Consider the following 18535-nt stretch of genomic DNA (forward strand, 5'->3'; position numbering starts at 1 on the left):
AGAGATGCTTAAGCCATTTAAACAGTGTTTTGCATTCAGCGCATACATGCGAGGATTTGGGCTGTCTGTGCTGAAATATTTCCATGACGGGACGTTGGAGAGTATAGTGCAGCAGTCTCTACAGCATGAAGGCCGATGTCTTTCTTACGGTATGTGCAATATAATAAACCCGACGCGTCGCTCAATGCCAAATGTACCGTGCCAGGCTCCCAGCGCAAGTGGGAACTGCATCGGAGATATATAGGTATATTACCCAGCCAAACTTTTCAGTATTACCCGTATTGCTTCCAAGATTATCGGACTTCCCACACCAACACTTTCTGATATGAACAATAATGCCATCACACGGCTAGCACTCTCAATATCACGTGACACTGATCATCCCCTGTATCGCTTCTTCAACCTCATGCCATCAGGACAAAGATACAGAACCTTACCCTGGAAAAAGGTTCGTTTCAGTAGGAGTTTTGTCCCATCAGCCATCGCGGCATTAAACAAACTGCCCCGCCGATAGGAGGGTTTCTGTACACAGTGGGGAACTCATGTTTTTGTATTTTTGTCTTAGTGTAATGTTTTTCTGTACTATGTGCTGCTTTTGTTGTTGGTGTTTGAACAGACCTGTGAAGATGAATATCCTTCGGGACAATAAAGATTATTATTATGCCAAGCAACCACCAGCCACATGAGGCTATATACGGTTTTTGCTGCACATTCATATAATGACAGTTGACAGCCCGGCCGGCGGCCACTGCAGTGACTAACGTCTGCGAGGCAATCTAAATAGACTGTCGAACGTCGGAACGTGCATGGTCAGTTGGTCACGGACGGACCACTGTGATAGAGAGAGACAGACAGACAGACAGACAGACAGACAGACAGACAGACAGACAGACACACTGGACAGGAGGAGCACCTGCAAAACAGCAGCGTGTGTGTGCCTATTTGTTATTTAATTATGGTTCACAGGTTCAGGTTTTCGTTCACTAATATATCTTGTTGTATATTAAATTAAAAATACTTTAATGATTTAATATACAACTAACAACACACAGTGAAACATTGCGATATGTGTGCGGGGGGTGAGGCGGGCAGCAAAGGAAACGAAGCGAGAGGAGAAACAGACAGCTTTATTTAATGTGTCATGTAGGTGCGTGCGTGCGTGGACATGACAGCAAGGCAAGCGAGGTGAGAGGGAACAGACAGGGTAGGCCTACAACTTTATTTAATTCATGCAGGTGTTCGTTGTTTATTTATTTAACAACACACCAGTTAGTTGGGCTTGCAAGTTGCGTGTGCGTGCAGCTTGTGTGCGTCTGTGTGTGTGTGGGTGTGTGTGTGTGTGTGTGTGTGTATGAGAGAGGGGGGTGAGGCGGGCAGAAAGGCACGGTAACCATGGTTTCCAGATCGTATAGCAGTGGTTCAGGTCGCAAAAACGAGGGTGAGGCTTGATTTCTTAGGGCGTGCCAGATCAAATTCAGCCGTGACATTTATTAACGTGAGAACGAAATTAAGGAAGGATCAGCTGTTTGCGATCACTTTATAAATGCCGTGGAGACGTGGGTGTACTACGAAACCTGCACTCGAATTTGTGGCAGATTTTACACTCGATTGATAAATGAGGGCCTATCTCTCTCTCTGGCAGAGCAGCGCCCCTACTGGTACTAATAGTCATACTCGTGCTCATACATACATAGGCGGACAGATACATAGGCGGACACATAGGTGAACACATAGGCGGACACGGACGTTGCTGTTCCTTGGAGTTGTTGCACCACTCAAAAAACATCATATTCATCCATTTTTGTACACTCAGAGTTTGATGATTGATTGATCATATAAACGTACGCACCTTCTACCCCTGTGTCTTTTGCAAATCTCTCTCTCTCTCTGTCTCTCTGTCTCTCTCTCACTGATACCACGTACACTCTAATTTCATCTCTTCCTCTCACTCACACACACTAACTGTCACTCTAAATGGACCAAATTTAAACCAAACAGTCCACTTGGTTCCATCTGTTCACGCTCGTGAGTTAAATGAACGATGAGGATTTCACTGTGTGAAGGCCAATTTATGGCCTCATGAACTGATATTTATTTCCGTGTCTCTCAACGTTCTGAGTTTTGAGCATTCATACTGTCTGCGACTCACCCATATGACTGCATTGCAGAATGTAAACAAGGAAGTGGATGTAGTCTCGTGCATCTTCCCAACCAATCAGAGTGTACATGACATTTTATGAAGCTGTCTGCAACATTTTATTTTAGCGTCGTCGGAAAAGGTCCTCTGTGACACATTCTTTGTCGTTCTGACGTCACTTTAGTTTTAGTTGCACTTCGCACAATGTTTTGGCAAAAATGCGCCCCACTACAAGCAACTGCAGGCTGTTCAGAAAAGGTGCAAACTATCCTACACCAGGAAGGCCCATGCAGTGAACTACACAGATGTACGTAGGCACAACACACAACATGAACACAAGCCCAACACAACGCAGTGCAAAATGAACACCCAGCTAGAATAATGCCACCCTTTTCACTGGTCAGCAGTGATGATGAGGATGGTGAATGTTGTGCCAACACACAGCACTGTGGACACAAGGAATGAAAGCAGAAAATTCATTTTGATTCAAAATAATAATGCATTTACAGTAAGTAGCCTAATTGCGACCGAAGGTTGCAGTTAACTATGGAATTGTGCATTTCCCGTCAGTGTGTCGTGCATTTCCCGTGTGTCGGGCACCATATATGGTGCCGTGGTCTCGTGACATCATGTGACATCATCAGGGATCGAGATGTGGAAGTTAAGCCCATATATGGAGATCCCTGATGTCATCAATATTGGGCAGAAACTCTACATCTGACCTCAAACCTCAAACCCTTAGATCTCCATATATGGATATATGTCAGAACCTTTTCTGACATTATATATGTTGATCCTTCCCCATCCATCCTTCCTCTTCGATGTCTCCCTTTTGACTTATGAAGAAAAGCAAGGGCTCGCAACTCACTTTATAATATATTTATTCACAATTACAGCAGGCAGGACATACAACGTTTCGACCGGTATTGGTCTTTCTCATGTATCCTTGAGAAAAACTGGTCAAAACGTTGTATGTCCTGCCATTATAAAGTGAGTTGCGAGCCCTTGCTTTTCTTCATGATATCTGTTAGTGTAACAGTTTGGCTCAGCACCAATATTGGAGGATGTGTGCTGTTTTATGTTATTCTGTCCCTTTTGACTTATACAGTACCTGTCCATTCAAATTTCTAACTCTAGACAGGCCTGCCCCAAAGTTATTAGTGCAGCCGGCGAAAACTAGATTTCTCAACAGGCCCGAAAGTGAAGGCCCGGCCCTACCTGGGCCCTCATCAACCCTGTACACTCAAGAGATTGTCCCCGCTTCCACCCTTAGATCTCCATATACTGTATGGAGCTGACCTGTTCTGACATTCCATATGTTGATCTGACCTCACCTCATCAAACACTGTACACTCAAGACATGCTCCTTATATGGCCAGTACAGAATTCATTCCATGTCGATCTGACGCCCCATGCCAAAGCGCCAGCGCTCGCCCAGCAGTCTGCCGTCAATGAGGCGGATGCGTGCACACGACCTCACCCTTTAGGGCAAGGCCGCTTCTCGCCCTCAGGCGTCTTACTGGTAGTATGTGTGTGTGCTTCATTTTTTTAAATCATGTATTCTGTGCAGTTTGTCTACAAATATAGATTATATACACACAGCTGATTCACTGCTGGTGCTGATTGGTCGCATAACTTTATTTCTTTTTTATTTGCTTCAATTAAGCACATAAAGCAATTTATTAATGTTCAATATGCACTAGGGCTGCAACTATCAACTATTTTCTTAGTGATTATTCTATGGATAACTTATCAATTGAATAATCGAGAATAAGGTTTTGCTAGATGATGTTTTAATATAATCACAAAAAACACAAAACAAAAAAACCACAAAAAACACTAATAGATCTTTATAATGGATATGATTTGTCTTATTAACTTAAGCCTTATACTTTGCTGTATAACGCTGTTGTGGAAACATACAAATAAATATCTGACCCACAGCAGCTCATCACGTAACATTAGGAGCTTGTATATCTGCTTTTTATTCTACTTTTGAAAAATATAATTTTATTTCAATTTATATTTTCCATAATCGATTAAATTGAATAGTCCGATTAACAGTTGCAGCCCTAAAATGCACCCGTGTACTTATATTGCTCTTCTGGAACAAATGCTATTTTTGTTCCATTTTTTAGGCTGCCAACATTTGTACTTTAAGCTATACCGTTAAGAACAGTGAAACATTGTATTGCTTGTTCTATGTCAGCTAAACCTCAGGGACCACTCAGCAAAGTCCTAGGCCCTGGCGGGGGTCCAACAGCCAGACTTTGAGAAACGCCGTAACCCGTAATGAATGTAAGCAGACTGATGCTTCTCTGAAGCCAGCAGCACACAGTACATCATGTAGAGGAGACACAAGCATACATAAAGTACAGTATGCTTGCTTATGCAAGCAAAAACATCCCTGTCTCTCTCTGTTTTGTCACTCTCACAGACTTTATATTTTCTTCACTCTCACACACACAGGATTCTTGTCTCCGTCTCTCTCTGTGTCTGTGTGTCTGTGTGTGTATGTGTGTGTGTGTGTGAGTGTGTGTGTGTGTGTGTGTGTGTGTGTGTGTGTGTGTGTGTGTGTGTGTGTGTGTGTGTGCATACGCACGCACGCACGCACGCACGCACGCACGCACGCACGCACGCACGCACACAATGGCAGGCTCTGTCCCTGTTTCCCACTGTCTCTGTGCACACACATTCTCTTTCAAGCACACGTAGCCATAAACATATCCTCTCTCACATAATTATGTGCACACACACATGCACGCATGCACGCACGCACGCACGCACGCACACACACACACACACACACACACACACACACACACACACACACACACACACACACATGCGCTGCTGAGCAGAGCTGCTGACCTTAGCACTAGGCAGTGATGGGAAAGCAGAGCCAAGAAGACAGTGGTATCTTGGCTCAGACAGACTGGCCAGGCCAACGATCAATTGATCCATCAATACGCCTCTATCTGTTATAGTGCTGTTCTCAATCGTTCAATACCGCTACAGCTGCCTCTCTCTCTCATGCTTTCATTCTGTTCATTTTTGCTGTGACAGAAAACAACGATGTGAACATGTATCCATATGTCTGCGTGTGTGACATTGTGTGTGTACTGTGTATGTGTGTGTGTGTGTGTGTGTGTGTGTGTGTGTGTGTGTGTGTGTGTGTGTGTGTGTGTGTGTGTGTGTGTGTGTGTGCGTGCGTGCGTGCGTGCGTGCGTGCGTGTGTGCGTGCGTGCGTGTGTGCGTGCGTGTTTCTCGACTGTCTCTGTGTGTTGATCGATTGGTAAAACCTCATTAAAATAGACCATATCATAAAGACATTCATTGTGCTGTCAAGGGAAAGCCACATTGACACATACAGTATGCACACAGTTGGATAATGACATTAATTTTGCTCTGCAACTGCCAAGATGTGTGTGTGTGTGTGTGTGTGTGTGTGTGTGTGTGTGTGTGTGTGTGTGTGTGTGTGTGTGTGTGTGTGTGTGTGTGTGTGTGTGTGTGTGTGTGTGTGTGTGTGTGTGTGAGAGTGTGTGTGAGTGTGTGTGCGTGCGTGCGTGTGTGCGTTAGGTAATTTCAGCACAGGATGCCATATGGTGTCTTGAAAGGTTAAGCCTATAAGTAAACATACTCCAATTGAAAAGATCTTCCAAATTTTGGAAGGGCTCTCCAAAATGAAGAAAGTTAAATAAAGAGTGCTAGACCCTGTCCACTCAGTATTCTGCCTGCATGGATCTCCGCTCCACTGTTTATTTTCATCAATCTCGTGGACGTTGCCATGTCTGTTGACAGACACAGTGGACAAAGTGTGTGCTGACTCTCCCCACTAATGAATTGCCATCGTGATTCTGTTTGTAGTAATATATTCATGTACTGTATATTGACACAGACGAGACAAGTACTAGTAGACGTTTTTCAAATATTAATAAATTCAAATTGCATGTAATGTAAACGGGGAGGTTCTCGTATAAGCCCCTCTAGAATTTCTTACCTCACCATGTAAAAAAAACTAAAAAACAACAATGAAAAAGATTTTTTTTCTTGACGATGACGCGTGTAGAGCTTGTAGATCTGCTATTTTCACTAGTTTGGGTCGCAGGCAAATGTCTGATTTCTCTTTTGGTCTTGAGCTAAACCGTTTGAGAACCACTGGTGCAGATGCCCTGTGTTGGATATTGATCCTCCTCTCTGCTCTCACCTTCCTTTCAGTCTTAGATCAGCATCCAAACAAAACAAAGCGGAAAATGCCACAACAAAATATAAAAAGTAACAGGTTATGGTACTGTAGTGCTGCAACTATTCTTAAATTAACACCAAATACTTCACAAACAAATGTCTGCCTAAAGCGTATTGCATTTATGATAATGACAATAATAATATAACAATATATATAACAATATATTTAAACTATATATACCTATGTATAACTATAAACACTTCATTTGTTTAGTACCTTTTATATATAAAACATTAAAAACATTATAATTGTGTTTTTGGTTTGTTTGTTTCAATCTCAGTGCATCATAATAATATGGGGATTTTGATTCATTGATTGAATACTTTATTAACAGTTTGAATAATAATAATGATAATAATAATGGCCTGGGCCGTGGCTCAACGGTCCAGGCACCTTGGCTTGTAATCCAGTCTGGCAGTGTGCCGCGGGTTCGACTCCCGATCCCGACGGCCTTTACTGCATGCCTTCCCCCCATCTCTCTCCCCATTTCCTGTCAGCCTACTGTCTGTCCCTCCAAGGCGAAAGCCACAAAAAAATAATATATATAATAATAATAATAAATAAATAAAAGGTACAGTTGTACAATTATGCAAATAGGGCTAAAAGGATCACACAAAAAGCCCCGAAGGCTTATTTCCATTGTGTATTCATTTCTGTACTGATATTGCTGATGGCACATGAAACATTTGTAATTCAAATGTGAGTGTTTTTTGCGTTTTCTTTCTTCCTTTAACTGAAAACATAAATGGTCCATTATACGCTGACTGAGTTACCAAACCCCACAAAACCAGCTCAACATCCATTTAATGTTTTTAAAATCCATAGTGAACAGTGGGCAGATCAAATGAGGTCATGCTAAAGCTAAACAGTTGCACTTGCAGGGTGCAATAATATGGAGAGTAATGGAACTTGAAATATAGCATCCGTCTATGAAGGTAAACCATGATGGAAAATGTTAGAAATGGTCTGAAAGCTCTCTACACAAACCTGTATGTATAGCGCCTGTCCTTTTTTATATGCAAACCACCCATCCCTGGTCTGGACAATTGTTATTCTGGGCTGTTTACGTAAATGTTTGGCCAGGGCACACAAATGTTCAAGGTCACATTGTCAGGTGTTAGACTAGACAAGGAATGATGTATTGTTACAGAATAAATAACCTTGAATATCAAGAGGGCGAAGAGAGAGAGAGAGAGAGAGAGAGAGAGAGAGAGAGAGAGAGAGAGAGAGATATATATAGATAGATATTCAGACACAAACCAACTGGTCTGTGTGTGAATATCCTGTCTCATAATTTTTTGTCTTTGTCAGGAAGAATAGCCACGCTTTTGCAAGTGCTAATGGGGGATCCATAATAAAGTAAAGTAAAGTAAAATAGGCTACTGCCACTGTTGCTGTATTCTGATTTCACACTTGGCTGCTTTTCTTTCAAAGTCTCTGCAGTTCAGGAAACAATGCCCAGATTTTTCCTAATGGCACAAAGGTATTGAAATGTAACCTTTTCTGGGAGAAGTGGGAGAAAATATTTCAAGTCTTGTTCTGCTGTTAATAATGATGTCTGAAGGCAACAATGAAATATTTACTGTGCTACCAGAAGACTAGCCTGACAAAAGGATAAAGCACTTCTTCTGGCACTAGAGTAGACCATGAAGGCCACTGAAGTAGCAGTTTAAATTGCATCTTAACAATAACAGGGTAATAGTAAAGTAATATCAAGGAAACAACATGGGACAATTGGGTGATACCAAGCTAACAGCTTGGCAAGGTAACAGGTACATGGTCACGTCCTGAGCCCCTCCCTGTTTTCCTCTGCCTCTCCCACGTCCTGCTCCTATGACTCTGATTGCCCTCAGTGTAGTCTCGCGTAGCCAGACAACTATTCCACAATCTCAGAATGCTATATAGAGTCTGGAACTATAGCCCCCATGAGCTGAGTAAGGAAGCTGCCATTTCCGTTCACGAAAATATATTTTAAAATATCTTTTAAAATATCTTTAGAGCTTATTTTTTTTATTTCCTTTTCTGCTAAGCAACAAGCTATATGCTTAGATGTTTTCTATTTATATTAGGATAAATTTGCGCGACTGTAAAGATGAAACGGAAGTCTCCACTTCCGCTTTATCGCTTATGCATGATAGCTCTTCCGTTGGCCCAGACTGTATGAAGCGTTTGTAAATCGCGGAGGCAACAGTCTGCCTCAGTCTGTGAAAAAAGGCACGCGCATGGTCCCCACCCCTTTTTGCACGTCGGTGCCCAGGGGTCCGTTTTCTCATAATCTGCCTATGTGCTATGGCCAGAGGGTGGTACTAAAATATCATTATGAAAACCTTTGAAGCAAGAAGTAGGCAGTAACAGATTCTTGATTCAGCACTGCCTTGTTTGATTTTGTATTTTGTAGTCTGAGGTAGCTTCGCATAGCCAGCCTTAATCTGAAGTCTGAGGTGGACTCTAGGTGGGACAGCTGACAAGGGAGTAGCAGCAAACCGATTCAAGTTCTCAAGGCACTGCCTTTTGCACTAGAGGACACATATTGCCCTCTTCTTCTGTGGACTTCTCATCCCTTCTGTATATTATTTTTTATAGTGTCTATAGTTCTGTGTCAGGCATGCCCAAATATGGAGTGTTGTGAGGTCAGAACAGGCCAGCTCCATGTATGGACCCTGGGTAGGTGCCTGGTCCAGAGTCAGAGGCCTTTTTGGGGCGGTTCTGGACAACCGTGGGTCCGACCGACTCGACACTGGGCACTGCCCTGCTGTGGCGTGGAACACTTGTGTCAAATTTGAAGCCGGTGGGGCTAATGGTTCTTGAGTTACGATTACACACAACACAGACATACAGTACATACATGCAGACAGACAGACCGAGACTTGGTGCATTTATAGATAGATATCATTCCTGTAGCCAGGCAGGGATGTTTATTCACACTACAGTATCATAATCTACCGCCCTGGTGCTGTTATTGTGATCGCTCATAAATTGACTGTTACTAAAGGTTATTTGCTCTGCGTGACTACATTACCTAAATCACTAGAATTGCAAATCTTAACCCGCGACCCCGCGGGTCCGGCTTTAAGAGCAAATCTTAACCCGCGACCCCGCGGGTCCGGCTTTAAGAGTGTTAAGATTTTAGTTTACCACAAAACATGAGAGAAGACCCCTGCCAAAGATGTGCATTGCTTCTGGTTGCATTGCAATAATGTGCAGTTAATGTGCAGTAATTAAAGTGTCAACTATATTTTCTTATAGTGCGTCACCTTTCTAACCATGGATTACATTATTCAAACTGCTGAGAGTAAAGGCCCCATTACCTTGATAGTTTTCTGTCCAAGGCACACCAATGGGCATGTCAATATCTCAAGGCACACCTGTATTCATTGCAAAAATAAAAAGATCTATAAGATAATAATTATATATACTTTTACTTTCTGCACCTTTGAGTATTTTGATGCCAGTAAATGTAGTATTTTTACTCAAGTAAAATGTTGAATACAGGACTTTTACTTTTTCTAAGAAAAAGAAAGGTTTTTTTCTCTCCACCACGGTGACCCACATTGCTGTCTGTCACCATGGAAACCCCTCTGGTAGACATGGTGGAGAAACTTCCTGCCCGGCGGGCATCACTGAAACTTCCTGCCCGTATAACCTCCCCATGTGGACCCCTGCTCTGTGATAGGCTGTTGAAAGACACTGATGTTGCATGCTGCTTTGAGCACACACACACACACACACACACACACACACACACACACACACACACACACACACACACACACACACACACACACACACACACACACACACACATGCTTTTATGAGAATGTGGCCAATTTGGTATTAAAAATGTCACCGAATTGTTTACTGTTGAGTGAGAAAATAATGTTGCACATTAAGCTAATCAACTGGGGACCCCCTAAAACAATTAGATCTAGATAGCATGTTATGTAGACAGATGCCAGTCCATAATTGATCTGGCATCCTATAGTGTTTATAGTTTCAATGTACGGATATTCTACTGTTAGACTGATGATAGGTTCTTAAGTTACTCATGATCCTTGATTACTATTTCTATGCATTTGATGGATTACCATGTGTTGTTCTCGCTTACTGTAAATCGCTGTGGATTAAGAGCATCTGCTAAATGTCTAAATTGAAAATTGTAATAATTGGGAACCACTAGTAGGAAAGACATATGCTGCAGTTGTTGCTTTCTAGCACAGAGTTGTGTTGTGGAAAGCAGAGTGTGAGATTGACAGGAGCCCAGAGGCAACTCTTCCTCAGCAGGAAGAGGAAGAGTGGAAGGAGAACCCACTGGGCATGCTCAGTTGTGATCAGGGACCAGAATGGTGCGCTGCTGACCTTGGGGGTGTCATATCCATCGATCCATGCTGAGCTCTGTGTGTGTGTGTGTGTGTGTGTGTGTGTGTGTGTGTGTGTGTGTGTGTGTGTGTGTGTGTGTGTGTGTGTGTGTGTGTGTGTGTGTGTGTGTGTGTGTGTGTGTGTGTGTGTGTGTGTGTGTGTGTGTGTGTGTGTGTGTGTGTGTGTGCTGGAGAAACAGAGGGAAAGAGAGAGCTGAGCGACCCTCTGCTAAACTAAGAGAAAACTGATACCTTCACCGATGAATCATTGATAAGCAGAAAGGAGAGGATTTTCTACCTCTCTCTCTCTCTCTCTCTCTCTCTCCTTCCTGTGTCCTGTTCTACCTAGCTCACTCTTCTGTCTTTTCCTTCTGTCTGTCCTTTTCTCCGTATAACATGCCTCTCTTAAAAAAAATATTTCCCCATCTTTCTCAACGACTTCTGTCTAGCAGATCATTCTGTGCACACACTCAGTCCGTCATTCTCTCTCTATTTTTCATCTCATTGTCTTCCTCACAGACAACAGTCTTCCTCCAACTCTCTCTCTCTCTCTCTGCACGACATGTTTAGTGTACATCCTGTTGACTAGATCTCCAGCATACATTCTTGTTACTAAACATCCTTTTTGACTAGATCTTGGTGACTAGACGTCTATACATTCTGGTGACTATAGACTTCTATACCTCATAGTGACTAGACTTCTATATATTCTGGTGATTACAAATAGAGCATGGTGTTAGTTTTTGCCTGACACAGATGTCAAGCCTGCCTCTAAGAGTCATCTGATTTATGCTAAGCCCCCTCCTATCCGCTGACACTCAACTATCATTCTGTCTTTGGCCATTCACTTTATGGAGCTCTCTTCATAAATGATTAAGCTTGCCTGTTGCTGCCGCAGCATACACATGCTTACGCATAAGATTTTCTAAACCTACCTCCACCCGTCCCTGACTCCTCCTTTTTATGTTTGTCTGATTTGATCAGTGTCATTGTCTGATGTTATTGTTGCTGCTGCTCTGTTCTGTAGTACCAAGGGGGTATTTGCTCGCTACTCTCCCTGCCTGTAGCATTCCATGTCTTCACATGAAAGAGCAAGGAAATCCCAGAACAGAGCCCCATACCGCCAAACATAATACACGCTTGAATATTACAATGAAATTACTGTTTTAATGTGCAATAAAAAAAATATATGTTTTGACGACAGCGGTACTTAACAGAACATACAAATCTGATGTGGACATCTGGTGACTAGGCTTCTACAGAACATCATGGGTTTGTAAGTGGCTCACAACAACTAATGTATGCTACCCCATCTCTGCTGTCACTTCCCACTGTGCCACACTCATGCTGGCAGCATACTCCAAACTAAGTAAAAAAAAAAGAAATTGGCTTCGGTAGGTCATTGTGCCACCCCATCTCTGCTGTCACTTCCCACTGTGTCACACTCACAGTCGAGCTGGCAGCTATGTAGCATACAGTACTCCAAACTAAGTTAAAAATGGCTTCGGTATATGGTTGCCAACTACCACAAATTCAAATTAGGGACACCAGGTCGGGCGTCCCTTATTTCTAAGAAAATAAAAGATAAAATCTCACGGTGTGTGTGTGTGTGTGTGTGTGTGTGTGTGTGTGTGCGTGCATGCGTGCGTGTATATCTTTTTCATTTTTTTTTGTTTAAATTAAATTAACCATTTGAACCCAGCATCCATATTCTGGCCAAAAAACACACTTCGTGTACATGTGCTATTACTATAATACAGATTGTAGATCGGCTATTTCTTTTAGTCAGAAAAAAGCGTTAAAGAGACAACTCAGGTGCAGTTAAGCGTTGCCGGTTAAAAATCACCCGAGGCTTCCCTGTGAGCTTAGGTTTGGGGTAGGGTGTCTGACTAATGCCTGTAACACTGTTAGCACGTCGGACCAAACATATGCACCCGTCAATAAGAACAAAATGACGTCATTGTGGAGCAAATAAACAAACGCATTGCCGTTTCAGCAGTTCTTATGTAATGCCCAGGATTCAAACTGGAATCCTGCCCCTGTGGACCTTTTGAGGCCATCTAGGCAGAGGCTCTGAGCCACACTGCTATACACAAGATTATCAAACTATCAGAGACACAAACATAATGTGTGATTCGTCTGACACTAAATGTGCCCATGATCTATATAGTTTTATTTCCACAAGCTGCCAGCGACGTATGCTGAGGAGGTTAGGAGGTACAAACCTCTTCCTCTCTGATCAGGGACTACAAACACAAGAGAGAGATACATTATTATCAGAGGGTGGTGAAAACAAAGAAACAGCACACAACCATGGTCAAATTGCTGTTCCTGCAGATACATTGTGTATATTGTGGTGGGGGGGGTCTGGGGGGTCTGTTCCTGTAGATACATTGTATATATTGGGGTGGGGTCTGTCTGGTGCTGAGAATTCACAGCGGAGCCGCATCGCAGCAAGTATAAAAAGGTTTTGTCGTCAGAGCACTTTGTTAGTTTGTGCAAGACTTACCGAGGTTACTTGCAGGTTAGTCTGAACCTGCAACGCGGTGGCAGGCTACAAGAGCCTAGGTGCCTTGACCGATACGCCATCCGTCCAGGCCTCATCAGCCAGTTCTAATTGTTATAAATCTATACTGTAACTGTATTGTTGCTTTTTTATTAAGAATCTCATTCCCTTTAGTAGCCTACCATTACGTTGGAATGACGTCAGAAGAGAGACAGTGGGATACGGACTGGGGGCAGCACTGGGCTGTGGATTAGTCATACTGTAGGTCTGTTACCTCTAATGCAGAAGTGTCTACAGTATATATTAAGGCTTCTCTCTCTCTCTCTCTCTCTCTCTATCTCTCTCTCTCCCTCTGTCTCTCTCTCTCTCTCTCTCTATCTCTCTCTATCTCTCTCTCTCTCTCTCTCTCTCTATCTCTCTCTCTCTCCATCTCTTTCCACCTCTATGTCTGAGTGACAGGTCATTCCTGTTCCGGGAGAGCAGCGGCTCCACAGAGAAAGAGAGAAAGTGAGAGAGGGACGGAGAGAGGGAGGGATGGAAGGAGAGAGAGAGAGAGTGAGAGAGGGAAGGAGAGAGAGTGAGAGAGGGAAGGAGAGAGAGAGAGAGGGAGGGAGGGAGGAGAGAGGGATAAAGGCTCAAGGTGAACAGTAATGTGATCCAACCTCAAATAAACTGGCACCATAAACTTGCAAATGAAGTTAGACATTCAATACACACACACACAAACAAATATACAAATATAGAACATGCATAGGTGCTGAAAGGAAAGAAGGAATTAACACGACTTCATCCACTTATTCTATCTAGAGGAACAGGAAACCACATACTTTACAGTTTATACACACACACACACACACACACACACACACACACACACACACACACACACACACACACACACAGACTTGCTTCTTTAGCTGCAGCATGTCTCTCCCACCCAAACTCCCTTGTGGGTATTAAATCAATCACTGCCAAAATACTACATTTCAACAGCCTGACAGATTCTCTCTCTCTCTTTCACACGTGCGCACACATACCCGCACGCACGCACACACGCACACACACACACACACACACACGCCTGCACATGTACGGTAGTAAGAGAGTGGCGACACTAGCGATGACTCCCATTGTAACAATGGCATGCGGAAGTGCTCATTCTATCTCAATGGAATAGTTCCAATGTTTGGAACTATAGCCCATAGGCACCCGCTTTGCGGCTAGATCAAAGCGTGTCGCCACTCTCTTACTATTCCACTCGGTTTAAATATTGTTCTTTAAATTGTTTGCTTGTTCATTTGAATGTCAACAATAAACTGAACAAAGTGGTTTGAAGCAGTGTTTGAAGGTTATCTATTACAAGCACACTGCGACCGTAAACTGACTGTATGCAGTGAGGCGACTCAGGCAAGGCGCAAGACTCCTGTCCTCACTCTTCAAAGTTTCCTCCCAAAAACTTCACTTGAAAATGACGTTTAAAAAACAGCTAAAGTTTGTAATGTAACGTTGTCCATCTGTAGACTAGGGGAGCCTATAGTTCCATGCAGAGAGATAGCTCCGCCTCCGCCAATCTGCAAGCCACAACGCGTCGCTGATGCAACGCAGTGTAGGCTCTATTCCCTGCGCATCTATTTTAAGGGAAGAAAATAAATAAATAGCGCTTGATTGCGTGTCTGTGGGAACCGATAGAGAGAACCGAAATTGAATTATTGTAATGGGTAAACGGTACCCAAGCACGTTCGGTTCGGTACCCTAGTACATACTGTACCGGATTATCTTTAGTCGCACAAAAACTACATTTCGCACATCGGTAAACGTGTGGTGTGACAATAAAGATGATTCTGATTCTGTCATTCTTATGTCATCTTTCCTGCATAATAAGTGGGCCTTGATTGAACTCAACTTACTTGAACAGAATGCACGTAGCAAAACAAGAGAAAAAGATTGAAGTGAATCAATATGACTAATATTTCAGTAACTGAGATGACCAGCAGTTAAAAGGCCATTTTCAGAAGGTTGAGCATACCGTCTGTCTGCGTTGCCTTTGTCCTACAGTAGTATAATGTACTGTACATCTACAGTATACCAGCCAACAAAACATCAACAAGAGATAAAGCATATGAAAACAGAGAGGTCTGTGTGTTAATGCATTAGAGAGACATACAGAGAATTGGAAAATATCAGTCCAGCATTAAGTTGAGCATTAGGCAGTAAAGCCCCATAGGATATCAGATCAGTTGTAACTTGTAGAAAGTCAACATGAAAGATGGAAATGGAAATGTAGCCACCGTAGAATAGTCACTTTGCCTTTTTACTGCACCGCTGCAATGTTACCACCTTGAAGTAATAATGCAATTTATATGCAGTGCTGGAGCTTTCTACAGTGGCTAAAATTGCACGACCCCAGATCAAGATGTCAAGACCAAAACAGAGCAGTTTAGTAACCATGCATGTTATTCACCAGCAGTGCCTGAAAGAGGCTGTCAGCGACCATCAGCAGTAAGCTAAGCTTCTAAATCAGCGGGATGGCTTCATGGAAACAAAGACTATATGCACTCACTGAGGTAAATAAAGCAATGGTTTTCACCAAGGGGCTCCAGGGAGACCAAATGGAAATGAGAGGAATATTTAAATTTAATTTAATTAGTAAAAATAAAAAAGAGGAAAATATAAAACTTTAAATTTAAATTCAAATTCAATTCATAAGATTATTGTGCCAGTTTAAGCGGGCAGGTATTTTTGCTATTTTTGCCAGTAGTCAGCCTAACATGCCACTGTTTTATTCACAACATATTAAACCATTTGTCAACATTACTCAAACTCTAATAGGTACTGGGAAAATAAATATGTCGAAGTGTTCCCTGTAGTGTGTACCGTACGAGTCAAACCCTGATCAAGCTCTTCATGAGGTTCAGCATTACATTAGTTATATACCGGTAACCCTATTCAGATGAGTGAATTGCAAACATTTCTTTATTCTCCAAACAATCTGTGTTTGCCTCCATGAAACCATCCACAGAGCATTTTCACTGTGTTCTCGAGTCTACACAACAAACAGACAAACAGCATACAGGCGTTAAGATCGAAGAAATCCCATTTGCTGCCTTATCCCACCAGAGGTATTATGTTTAAAATCATTCAGTTCTGACATGCAACAGCAGTGTGGGTGAACTTCTACTATGGCCACCACTGCAGCCAAAGAGAAAAGATTCTTACCTTTAATGCCGAACTTGGAGTTTCCGCCAAACTTCAGAATAACCAGCATGAGGATGAAGCCAGTGAAGGCTACAGCGGCGATACCGACCACCACGTACACCTACAGTACACACAATGACATACTACATGTTATTTCTATCACTATACTAACTAACTAGTAACTACACAATGACATGCAACGTTACTACCACTGGGGAGGCTATAGCTGAATGGTTAGAGATGCCGCTTCATGGGAAATAGAAACAGAAGGTCCCAGGTCTGATTCCTCCAGGTGTCCTTGAGTAAGACACTTAACCCTTAACTTCTCCCCCTTGTGCTCAAGTCTGACCACTTGGGCAGCTGGCTGAAGCTGAAAACCGAATTTCCCCCACGGCATCAAATCGGTCTAATTATTATATTATTCATAAACAACCAAAATAACATGTATGTCTATGTCATTGTGTAGGTACACAATAACATAGTCATAGTGCATGTTTTTTGGCTGTCTATGAAAACAGTAAGTAAGCCACAGTGTGTGTATACAATAACTATCAGACAGGAACAGATTTCCTTTTAATAAGACTAAGAGACTAAAAGCCTCTAGCAGCCTGTTTTTGTCTGTTTTGTTACTTCCCATGTCTCCTTTCCCCAAAAGGACCACAACGGAAACAAGCCTAACGGCTTTCTTGTGTCTGTATCCTTTTGATTTAATTTTCAATACAATTTTCAATCAATCAATCAATCAATCAATCAATCAATCAAAACCAAAGGGTTTGAACCACCTGACACTGCCATCATTAGAACCTTGCCGCTAGCAGGGCTTAATACAATACCCCAGAGCTTCAATGTGCAAGGCTAATTCAATTAGCCCTTCCATCAATACGTACACGCACAGGTGTCAGGAAGGACACAAACTATTGATGGTAGAACACAATGAGACAAGAAAGTCAGATAGAAAGTGAACAGAGATGTGCGAAGCAGCCAGACACAACTTACAGCGACTCTGTCCTCAGGTGGGTCCAGAGGGGGACCATCTGACAACATCAAAGAGAGAGAGGTGGAGAGATTAATACATACAGACAAATACGATGCACAGTCAATTGAAGTCACAACAAAGAGTCATTTGAGGGCAGATGGTGGAGAATAGCAGGCATCTAGTTAGCATATATGAAAAATAAAATGCATCGTTACAGCCATTTTCCCCAACCCTGTGTATTACTTATAATACCTAGAGGATTGGATGGATTGAGAACTGCTACAGTAGCCATTATAGCGATGGAAACCAATGGTTCATCACCAGCCATGTGGATCATAGATCAGGAGCCTATCTCATTCGCATGTATTGCGTGAAAAGAGGAGTTAACGGGCAATTACGGGAACTGTATTTTGCCCGTAAACCTCAAGTTTAGCGGGCATATACATGTAATATACAGGTGTGATGGTACAATTCGGGAGTTTACGGGAGTTTGTTGGAAAGATTAACGGGAGTTTCCTGTAATATACACATCCGTATTCCAAGCTTTTTGCGCAGATGATGCAGTTTGTACACTTTGTACACTCCCTGGACATGATCCTATAGTATGTCGCTAGTATATCGTATACTTCCTAATGCAGTAAGGCATTATGGTCAATGTAAAACCATCAAAGTGTATTTGTTAATACTCAAATACTTGATTTTAAGACATTATCTATCCATTCAGTAAGTTTAGTTCAAGCTGGATTGAGATGGTGAAGAGATGTGAATGGATGTGTGAGTGTGAGAGGAAGACTGTAGGCTATATATACCTGTGGTCGGGTCTGTGAGGAAGACGAGCAGGAGATCAGCAAGGAGGTCGAGGAGGAAGAGGAGAGACAGAAATGCAATGGAACTGAATTAATTGAATTTCAGTTTTTAACTTCTACAGTATACTGCATAATTATTCTGTCAGTGTTGTCATGCCAGATGCCTACAATGCTAATATTTGACATGGGTAGACAATAGACAATTGTGCTCACCATAATACACAGGGTCTGTCACAGTTCCTGTACATTGAGGAAACAATGAAGAGAATATTGAGAAATGTTACCTTTCGTAAAATATTTGATACATGAACTTA

General features: G+C 42.4%; 1 protein-coding gene across 1 annotated transcript in view; it reads right to left on the minus strand.

Moving 5' to 3' along the window:
• Window positions 1-18535, minus strand: part of ntrk2a (neurotrophic tyrosine kinase, receptor, type 2a) — a 119470-nt gene that overhangs the window by 79898 nt on the left and 21037 nt on the right. Inside the window, exons 10-13 of the mRNA XM_083783926.1 lie at window positions 18435-18461; window positions 18225-18236; window positions 17436-17473; window positions 16461-16560 (exon numbers count right to left, since the gene is read on the minus strand). Coding sequence (XP_083640052.1) covers window positions 16461-16560; window positions 17436-17473; window positions 18225-18236; window positions 18435-18461 — 177 coding nt within the window. The remainder of the gene's footprint in view (window positions 1-16460; window positions 16561-17435; window positions 17474-18224; window positions 18237-18434; window positions 18462-18535) is intronic.

Source organism: Protomyctophum parallelum, assembly GCF_964188405.1.
Source record: "Protomyctophum parallelum genome assembly, chromosome: 15".
NCBI lineage: Eukaryota > Metazoa > Chordata > Actinopteri > Myctophiformes > Myctophidae > Protomyctophum > Protomyctophum parallelum.